Source organism: Nematolebias whitei, chromosome 8, assembly GCF_014905685.2.
Source record: "Nematolebias whitei isolate Nwh7 chromosome 8, NemWhi1, whole genome shotgun sequence".
Lineage (NCBI taxonomy): Eukaryota > Metazoa > Chordata > Actinopteri > Cyprinodontiformes > Rivulidae > Nematolebias > Nematolebias whitei.
This window is the reverse complement of record NC_056505.1, coordinates 6,220,506-6,231,372: the sequence shown is the minus strand read 5'-3', so window position 1 is coordinate 6,231,372 and position 10,867 is coordinate 6,220,506. Positions and strand designations below refer to the sequence as shown.

General features: G+C 37.6%; 1 protein-coding gene across 1 annotated transcript in view; it reads right to left on the bottom strand.

Annotated features, from left to right (window-relative positions):
• LOC119413002 (SH2 domain-containing protein 3C-like) overlaps nucleotides 1-10,867 on the bottom strand; it is a 54,115-nt gene that overhangs the window by 1,577 nt on the left and 41,671 nt on the right. The window contains exons 8-10 of the mRNA XM_037680013.1: nucleotides 3,177-3,631; nucleotides 2,137-2,252; nucleotides 767-938 (exon numbers count right to left, since the gene is read on the bottom strand). Of these exons, the coding sequence (XP_037535941.1) occupies nucleotides 767-938; nucleotides 2,137-2,252; nucleotides 3,177-3,631 (743 nt within the window). The remainder of the gene's footprint in view (nucleotides 1-766; nucleotides 939-2,136; nucleotides 2,253-3,176; nucleotides 3,632-10,867) is intronic.

Here is a 10,867-nt window from a genome sequence, read left to right as displayed (position 1 = left end):
AAGAGGGGGCAGGTAACGCTCTCGCTTTGAGTTGATACTCTTTGTTGCATGTGTGCTGTGGGTGACAAGCGTCCAGAGCGTCCCCAGCTGAGGAGGTGCTGGAGTTTCAGCAGCAGAGGGAAGTGACACGATTCAAGCACAGCTCCGCAAACAACAAGACAGCCATATTTGTTCATAACTTTATTATCAGTAAACCTGAGAGTTGCCAGATTTTTGCGAACAGTTGCTGAACGCACCCTGACAAAATGAAAATGGTGAAAAAAAAAAAAAAAAAAAAAAAAAAAAAAACTCCCCTGCTGCAAAATGGTCCACGGGGTCACATGCGCCCCCCTGGCATTGTGGATTCTTCTTGTTGAAACGTTTCGTCTTTTATCCAAAGGACTTCTTCAGTCTGAGGAGCTGCAACAAGCTGCTGCTGGCAGTCTGATCCTCAGAAGAGGGTTTGGCATTCAAAGAGGTTTGGACTTAAAAGTCTTTAAAAATATTCTGATAAAGCCCATTACAGAGTAAAGGTCTCACTTATATCAGGAAATTCAAGTCATGACAACACTAAAAGATAAAAGTATGACTGTAGAACATTATGCTTTAATCACAGTGGGTAAGGGGTGACAGTCCATATTTTATTGGAGGTGAGTGACAGTTTTATTGTCCATAACAATCGACCTTATCGAACTTTTAACTAGTTAGATCTCTGCCAGTGTCACTGTTACATATCTCCACCAATAAATATAAAAATTTAAATTAACATAAAGGATGAATGTTTCACCTGCGGCAGCTCCAAGGCTTTCATGACGGCAGCGAAGCCGAACAGGTTGCCCATGGTGGTCTTCAGCTCTGCGGCCATCTGGATGATTTTATGAAGCAGAGCGGCCCGAGCTTCAGTCGTCCCCGTGCAGCCCAGCAGGTTTACTGCAAACATGATGGCCATGGTCTGAAACCTGCAGGAGCACACGCAGCACGTCAGCAGGGAAACTAATTCAGAGGGAAAAATGGCCGACAGTCAATTTTATGAATCAGAAGATACTGAAAAACGGCATTAGTCACCACGATCCAAGAAAATATTGATTATTTTTAATCAATTTATTGAGCATCCATTATGTTTTACAGCCTGCAATATAATATACAGACGATTAGGTTAATGTAAAAATGTTTTTGGTCATAAACTGAAAAAAGCCAGAATTCTGACTTTATTCTTCAGATTCTGATATTTTAAAATTAAAACCTAAAATTAGAGTTTTGTCTCTAAATTCAGATATTTTAAGATTAAAATCTAAAATAAAAATTAGATTTGTGACATTTTTCTAAGAACACCGATATAAAATAAGAGTTTTGTCTCTAAATTCAGATATTTTGAGATTAAAATTATTTAAAAAAGTTAAGATTTGTGACTTTTTTCTCAGAGCACTGAGATTAAAATTAGAGCTTTGTCTCTAAATTCAGATATTTTGAGATTAACGAAAAAAGTCAGAGTTTTGACTTTTTTCAGAATTCTGAAATTGAAGCAAAAAATTCTGACTTTAATCTCAAAATTCTGAGTAAAACTAAGGATTTTACAAGGAAAACAGAAAATTAGCACCGTGGCCCTGGTCCTCTTCATCACGGTGCAAACTACCAAATGATTGATTATTCACATAACATAACTTAATAAATAAAGAGTAAAATATATTTTTTTTCAGTTGCAACAAAGCTCAGTTAAATAAAATTATGTTTCATTTTATTGTCAAATAAAGAAAACAGCTCTAAAATCTGTTGTCAGAGTACAAATTAAAGCTTCAACTATGTTAAACATTTTGAACTTGAGCATGATTATTAGAGCTGTTAACAACATTTCTTATTTTAGTATTATATTTATAGATACTCTTAAGACAATTTTCAGGAGGTTTCTTCAGATCATGTACTTTAGTGGTTATCACATTTGAATAAATAGGTTTAAATTATTATTTTTTCTTCATGTGACAGTGCAATAAGCCCAACACAACAGTCATTAAATAAACTCGGCTCAGAGTATTTGTAGGATTTATGGACATCTTGTGGCAGAGCTTTCAGCTTGCAGCCAACAGAACCCCCAGTTGAGGTCATGTTTTATGTGCTGTGAATGAATCGGCGAGGCCGCTGCACGTATTGAACAGCGCTCACCTCTCCAGCAGGTCCAGTCTTAACTGTTGGCCTTGTGGCAACGTGAGCAGCTCCATCCCAGAACTAACTCCCATCATCCTTTGCATCTCCGGAGTCACCTGCAAAATTCGCCCCACCTAGAAACCAAATATTTGGAAAAAACACTTATTTATATATTTTGGTTTTACTGAGTGACTTTTTATAAAGTGTTGCAGCATCAGGTGCAGATTTATGTAGTTCTGGTTAAAGCATAAAAGCACAAAAAAAACACACTTTTCAACAGATTAAGAAATGACAATTATACAAAAATAAAAAATAAAAAAAAATCACGCCAGATCTTATAAATTTATGTTTGAAAATATAAAACAGATAAAATTAGAAAAGCTTAATAAAACCAAAACATCATTGAAACGACTGATTATTAGTTGTTTAATCTTACGGGTGAGATACGTAATATTCACGTTAGTCAACATTAAACATTTCAACCATTAAAACAGCCACGCTGAGCCAGAGAGGCGGTAACTCCATCATATCAAATAAATATTTTTGCATTCCAGACTGGATTAATTGCACATTTCCTGTTCCTGGAAATAAACTCTTAAATAAATAAGGGGATTAGTGTTCCCACGTTAAAACTGAAAACAGTCACCTACTAGAAAAACCCGTCCAGAGGACCCGAATCAACCTTGTTAAGAGTCGTTTACCACAATTATTAAGTTGTAGATATATTTACAATAATTATATCCTGTAAGTTTCTTTTAAGTGGTTCCTGAAATATTTTGCAAAGAGACATAAATGACTAAATGTGCTCAGAATATGTTTTGAGGATGACTCTCGGCTACTACCACGCCACATTTTAGGTGAATATCTGTAAATTTGACTGAATTATAGCCGTCTTTGTGCTGGTTGGTCGGCTGTGGCTGCTGCCTTGAATTCTTCATTCTAGATGTAAATCAGTTGTAGACGTCCATTTAACGCATATTTTCTGCAGGTTCTGGTGGTGAGTGTTAAAAATCCACTCCATTAATAAGAATAGAAACACTGATGTTAGTGGTTTTTACCAAGCAGTCCGTCATGGTGATGTGCTGGGCCGCCGTTCTGGGGTTGACCTCAACCAGCAGCTCCTTCATGCTCCGCAAGATGTTCACCTCCAGAGGCTTGTTCTCTTTGGACATCAGCGCTGACAGGTACCTGCTGGGTCTGAAGCAAGAGACCGTCTCCACCACCGGTGAGAAGGACGCAGTTACATCGTCCGTCCTCAGCGGGTCAGAGCTGGACGAGCCTTCCTCTGCCTGCAGCCGCTCCACGTAGCTCTGAGGGTACAGCTCGGTGTAGCAGCTTCCATCTTTGTCAGAGGAGGGGGCGTCCTGCTCCAGATGAGGTACGTTGAGATGCTTTCTGTGCAGAGTGCTGCTCGGTGAGGACATAGATCTGGTTGTGTCTGAGCACCAGGAACGGTTTGGAAATGGTGTCACATCGGCTGCCTGGCTGCTGTGGGGGCTTCGAGATGGTGAGACTGGAGATGAAGAGGGAACAAAAAACACCGGTTTTGGTGGCAAAGCTTCTAAAAGACAACGACAGTGTGTAGCTTTACTTAAAGCCTAATGGTTACTCTTCATAACCAACATTTTACTTTGCTTATGTTGCTGAGGAAAGCTGTGGCTGCAGAGCTCCAAACAGGGCTGAGTTTGCTCGTTTTTTCCATTGAAATTCAACAGATAGGACCAGGGACGTCAAACTCACCTACAAAATGGGACAAACACTAACATCTTTCAGACCGAGGGCTAGTTTCAGTCGATTCATGACCTCCAGTCAGAAACCTCACATCTTTTCTTGGTTGCAGGTTCCTCAACAAGAGATATGTTGGTCTCAGCAAGACATTGTTCCAATTATATTTTTAACATCAAACTTGGCCTACTATCATGAGAAGTCTGCACTAAATGAGGTGATAAAACTATTTTACTTTTAAAATACCATCTTGGGGGCCAGATAAGACATTAACAAGGGCCCTATTCGGCCCCCGGGCCTTGAGTTTGACACGTGTGTAAGCCAAAGTTTTCATGTGTAATTTTCATGTTTTTTTCCAAATCTGTGGAGCCTGAAAACAGACTGATATTGTGAACAGAACAAAATAAAATGGCACTTCAGGATTTATGCATCAGCATAATTTCTACCCTAAAACAAACAAATAAAGTAATTTGCTTTTTATTTCCTCTTGGTAATTCTTGGTTTCCAACCATCCATTTGCACCAGGTCATGTGTTTTGAGGAGAAACCCCCATGAATATTCTCCTCCCAGCTAACTAATCTCGCTCTTCCAGGGGAATGTTGAACGGTTTGTAACAGAGCTGTAAAAAAAGGCCTCGTCTTGCTAAGACTTGTCTGAAAAATCTTTCTAAAACAACATCCTGATGTCAAAACAACGACAACATGGCAGCAACTCCACTCCTGAATAAAAGCCCATAGAAGGAGCGTCACCCGCTTCCTTTCATGACAGAGATTTAAACCAAGAGCAGCTGTGGTCAAATATGGAAAATAACAATTTATGTGTTTTCAAGCTACATCTCTTGTGTGATCTGTTAGCGGCTGTATGCTCAGCTACTACCACGCCAAATTTTAGCTCAATATTTGTCAAATTAACCAAGTTTCTGTGTTGACTATGATTTGATAAATTACTTTTGAGTGCCTAATTAAAATCTGAGATGAGATATTTCACTAACAAACACAAAGATGAACAAAAACACCTCTTTTTTTCAGCAGCAGGTGATTTTTAGTCAACAGCTGTAAATAAACAGAAAAGATAAAAATCTTACTTTGCACGAGAGCTGTTTTTTTTTTTTGTTACCACCTTTTTTATGACTAACAGTCAACCGTTGCAGCATAAAGTCCATAAAAAGAGTCCGTGAACTTTACTTTCAGTTAAATATGTCATAAAGTTCTTGCATCTAAAGCACAGATCTAAAGATGAACATGCAAAAATCATACAAGAAGGTAACTTTCATTATAAAAAGGGGATTTTATTTGTTCTTTGCTCACACGTCTAAACTTTAAGACACGGTATGTAGTATTAATTATTAACTCTGAAAGTAAACTATTGCTTAAAACCTTTTTTGTGTTGTTAAAAACGCTTCATGTCTTCTTCCTGCTCAGTCCTGTTAACATAAAATCTGCTTTAACGGAGATACACGACCGTTCTTTTCATGATCTTATCATTCCCCTTAACGTCTCTGATTCAGTTTATTGTTAATTATCTCGTGCAATCACTTATTGATTGATGTTATATAGTCTTTGCATGTGCAGAACATCCAGTCTGTTTGGTTAAACGCTGACCTTCAACTTACACTCATCTCACAGCACCTTTACGTACTGTCCTACCTCCAACTCTTTCCTGTTATTGATGTACTTTTCTTTATTCTTCTTGTCAGGTGACTTTACCTTGAGTACACATTTCAGATACTTGGGTTTATCATCTTTGTTAAGTGATCCTGCTTTATTAAAACTCAACTGTTGATAAAAATATAAGAATACTGGAGGGGCTGAAGCTAAGATTTAACTATAAATAACAAGAACAACCAAAAAAAAGTAGATTATTTTGGGTAAAATTGAGTCAGAGAAGCAATTAATGTTAACAATGTTCAGAGTTTCAGTGAGGCAAAAGAAAAAAAATGTATCTATAAAAGTATATCAAACAAAATAAATCTTTATCATGGGGCTGAAAGGCAATAATGTCTTTGTCTGTTTGTTTGAACCACTGGACGGAGTTGAGTGAAACTCTCAGAAAGTAATCACTGGCCGTTTATCTACAACTCGTTGATATTTGGAGTCAAGATGGCCTCCACAGCTAACTGACCTCAGACAACACAAACAAGGTAATAACTGTTAGTTTTACAGATTTGGTGTAGTTGTAACTGAGAGGCATCCTCAACACATCCTTTGAGCATTGATATTCCAAAATATCACATAGATTACATAATGTCTAGATTGTTTGAGATGGCATTAATCTGTCCCCCTGCTCTAATGTTAAAAACTTTGGTGTTATTTTTGATCAGGACGTGTCTTTTATCCCCCACATTAAAAACGTTACTAGAACCGCCTGCGAAATATAATTAAAATTATAAACATCTCATCTAAAAATGATGCAGAAAAACTGGTCCATGCATTTGTCACGTCTAGACTGGACTATTGCAATGGTTTGTTATCTGGGTGTCCAAATACTTCTTTAAAAAGTATGATCCAAAACGCTGCTGCCAGTCTTAACTGGAGTTAGTGGGAGAGATCATATTTCTCCAGTTTTAGCTTCTCTCCATTGGCTCCCTGTCAAATCCAGAACTGAATTCAAAATCTTACTTCTAACCTACAAAGCCCTCAACAACCTAGCTCCATCTTTTATTCGAGATCTTATTGTTCCATATTTTACCAACACTTTGCTCTCAGACTGCAGGTTTACTTGTGGTTCCTAGAGTTTCCAAAAGCAGAATGGGAGGAAGATCTTCCAGTTATCAGGCTCCTCTCTTGTGGAACCAACTTCCAGTTTCTGTCTGTGAGGCTGACACATTGTCCAGTTTTAAGACTGGACTTAAGAATCTCCTTTTTGATAAATCCTATAGTTAGGGTTGGCTTGTTATGCTGCTTTAAGCTTAGACAACTAGAGGACAAAATGACCTCATTTCCTTAAATGATTTGCTAAAACTGAATAGTTTTCACTTGATACTATTTTTATCTTAACATGTGATTCTTGACCTGCCATTGTGTATCTGTTCCTCTCAAACCCAGCCGGTCAAAGCAGATGGCCGCTTGTCCTGATCCTGGTTTTGTTAAAGGTTTCTTCCTCATGAAGGAGTTTTTCCTTCCCACTGTCGCCTTCATGCTTGCTCAACATGAGAGCTCTGTGATGGAGTTAAACTCAAAGCAGTCTGCTCCTCAGATAAATAATGTTAAATTATTATTTTTATATATGAATGTTTCTGTTCAGTGTCCTGAGACGACTTCTGTTGTGACTTGGCGCTTTATAAATAAACTGAATTGAATTGAATTGAAAATGTAATTTCCAAAATTTTGTTAAATCAGCAGTAAGTTCATTCCTTTTCATCATAAAGTGATTTTTGGTGAAATGTATTCCATGAAAGGCTTTTTACAAGCAGGTAGATGTTTAACAATCCATTAAAATACACCAAAATGCAGGAAATCACATCTACTTTATTAAAAATGTTCTGGGGAAGGCCCCCAAGACCCCCCCCCCCCCCCCCCCGCACACTCACACACAGTATTTGCGTTCCAGCATCGATCGGTTTACAAATGAAGCCCTGTAACTTGGCACGACTTCTGCTGTTCAGATTCTGTTCAGTTTTATGTAAAGAGTTTTCTGTAATAATTTGAAGAACTGGCAATACATTTATTATGTTCATTACGTGAATAAGTGGCTTCTGATACTGTTAATTTTCTCAAAACTGTAAATTTTGGAAATTGAAATTAAAAATGTTAATTAGGTCTGTCTTAAATGAAAAATGCCCCGTGTTTAAAAGTATAAAAACTGTATTAACACTTAAAGAGCAGGTCTTCAGTATCAATGTTACACAAATATTTTCCATTGTATTAAAGAGACAATTTGAAGGAAATTATTTAATCAACATGAGGGTTATGAGGGAGTCAGTTTTAAACTTCTTCTCCCTGTAAGGGGTCCCTGAACCCAAAAAGTTTGAGAACCCCGGCCTTAAACCAGACCTTTAATGAAAGCGAGTTTTTCCGTTGCTTTGCCTTTGCTCTATAAAAATCTGCGCCCACAGCTCAATGGTATAACATTACTACATCTAAAGTTCAACTTAGTTCATCAAGTGCACAAATCTCTGCTCAGCCCTCCCCAGAGACCTTTTTTATTCTGCTGCCATCTTATACAACCCACACTCTGAACTTTAGTCCTGTTATCTCAGTGCCAACACCCACTGGGTTGCTCTGACTGTTAGAGAAGGAAGTCAGACCAACATCTGCCGTGACGGAGACTGGATGCACTAACGACGAGCTCCCGCTCAAACGTGACATTCCTGCTGCTGCAACGCTCTCAGTAAGTTTTTACATAAGACAGTGACAGGCAGCGGTATAGGGATACAGCAGTTAGGCAAAAATATCTATGTTACATAATATTTTTAAAAGCAAAGTTTTAATTGTGTTTTTAAACCATGTTTTGTAAAATGAATGCAGTTAAATCCTGATTAGTTACAGTTTTGAATGTCACACAGGACCGGAGATTTTAAGTTGACGTGTCTGAACTTGCGTCTGAGCAATCCCACTGTAAAGAACAGATTTCATTAATTAAGAAAACAGATTAAATGTTTTGCAACAGACTCTTGGATACTCTGAAAATGGTTTTCTGATGCAGAAGATTATGACTGCCTCATGTTTTCCACAGGGCTCCTGGAAAAAAAACTTAGTTTGGTTTATTAAAACTAAATGCTCCAGAGTTGTCACATTTTTTTCCCATATATTTAAAATTTGTGACCTCTTTCTGGTGTACTGTTACATTTTGGTTTGTAGTTTCTTTAACATTTCCATATCCACATCTACTTTTACATTAAAGTAAGATTTCTGTAGAAATACACAGCGTTGACTGGCTGCTGAAATCTGCTGACGAAGCTAAAATTAAAAGCAGCAAGAAAGATGCTGAAATGAGCAAAAAGTAGCTACATTTAGCAAAACTGTAGCTAAAAGATTAAATATATGCTTAAGCCAAAATGAAACAAATAGTAGATGAAATTAGCAAAACAATTGTTAAACTTAGCAAAACCGTAGCTGAAATTAGCAAGCAGCTAAAATGAACAAAGAAAATGCTAATGTTAAACACAAAGCTGTAGCTACAATGAGCTAAAGAATAAAAATAAAACCAGAATGATATCTAAACGCTAACATGAGTAAAATAAAGGACACAGTAATGCTAAAAAATAAACAGTATCTAAAATCTATAAGTAGAAAAATGACAGTTCAAAGCTGAAATTAGCATAAAAATAAACCAAAAATTAGGAAAGCAGATTTCAAATAAAATGTTTTGAAGAAACTGAGTTAATTTCAATGTATCTATAAAATATTTTTATTTAAAATATTTTTTTTTTATTGTATTAAAGTTACAAAAAGCTAAAGTCGTAGCGCATTATTCCAGATTGAGCTGAACGTTTGATGTAAACATCAAAAAGCACAAAGAATTGCTGACTCAGCATTCACACGACATTATTACTGCCTTTAGGGGAACAGGGAACATTTTGTTCATTAAGTATTACATAACATCACGAGTCCTTTGGAAAGCTGCAGCTGCATTTTTTTTTACAGTTTACAAAGAATAAAAGAACCCTTGAAACTTTATCTTTAAAACATAAAAGCACAGCTTCTAAACCTGCTTTCTGCCTACTAAGGTGTCTGCTAGGACACAAGTACATAAACATAGCTGTGAAACTTGAAACATCTAATAAATGCTTCTGTAAAGCTGCTGGGTTTTTCATGAATTTCTCCCTTGTGGTTGTGTAATCAGTAAGCTGATACCGATCTGGAAGGTATGTCATTCAAACAAAACACTAACGTTTAAAAAAGTGCACAAACTAGACACGTATTAATATCCTCATGCATGCTCATAATCCAGGTAGAACAATCTAAAACGTTAAGTCAGGTCGTCTGGATGGGTTCAAAAACAACCCGTAGGCACGTATTAAGTTTCATTTAGACATACTGTACTGAACACTCCTGAAGGATAGATCCATAACAAAAAGACGGGATAAACCTCCATATTTTGTTATCAAGGTTAGTTTGGATTTGACTACTTGACTAAAGGTTAAGGGAAAATTTCACAAGGCATCAAGTCTGGATGGTTAAGCAACAGAAGTCTCGGTACAGTGAAGGTGAGGGCGGCTGTGGCTGAGTGGTTAGAGCAGTTGTCCTCCAATACAAGAGTTGGGGGTTCGAATCTACCAGCAGTCACTTGCCCAAGAGTCCCTGGGCAAGACACTGAACCCCTCATAGCCTCTGATGTGTGTCCCATCGGTGTATGAATGTGAAAAATCACTGATTAGTCTCTTTAGAATGATTTGTCCAATTAGCTTTGTAGAAATCCAGTAGAGTGCTGTATGAATGGGTAAATGAGGACACAGATTATACTGTAAAGTGCTTTGAGTGTCTTGATAAGATTAAAAAAGTGTTCAATACAAAATAAGATACTTGATAAGATAGAAAGGTGCTATATAAGAACAGTCCATTTACCATTTAATGTCTTCACATCTCTTGTCAGAATTTCTTTCAGGAATGTACCGACTGACCCTGGCGACACTTGCTGTGTTGCTCTGCAAAGCACTTTTGGTAAACAGTGGGAACGTCCTGGTGTTTCCATTGGAAGGAAGTCACTGGGTCAACATGAAAGTTATGATCAAAGAGCTTCACGCCAGAGGCCATGAAGTGACTGTGATACGTCCTTCAAACAGTTGGTTCATCGACGAAGACTCTGCTCTTTACAAGACAATCACTATCATGTCTTCGGGTGGTTTTGATTTGGACCTTGAGTCATTCATCACAAGAACTCTGACAGTGCGACGCCAAGGTCAATCATTGTGGACTCGTTTATCTCTAGAGCGTGATTGGATGACACAGTTCTATCTGATCCATAAGCAGATAATTGACATGATGGAAACAATTTTCGAGGATACAAAACTGATGCAGAGCCTCCGTGATGCCAAATTTGATCTGGTTCTCACTGATCCTGCAACTGGTGGAGGAGTACTTCT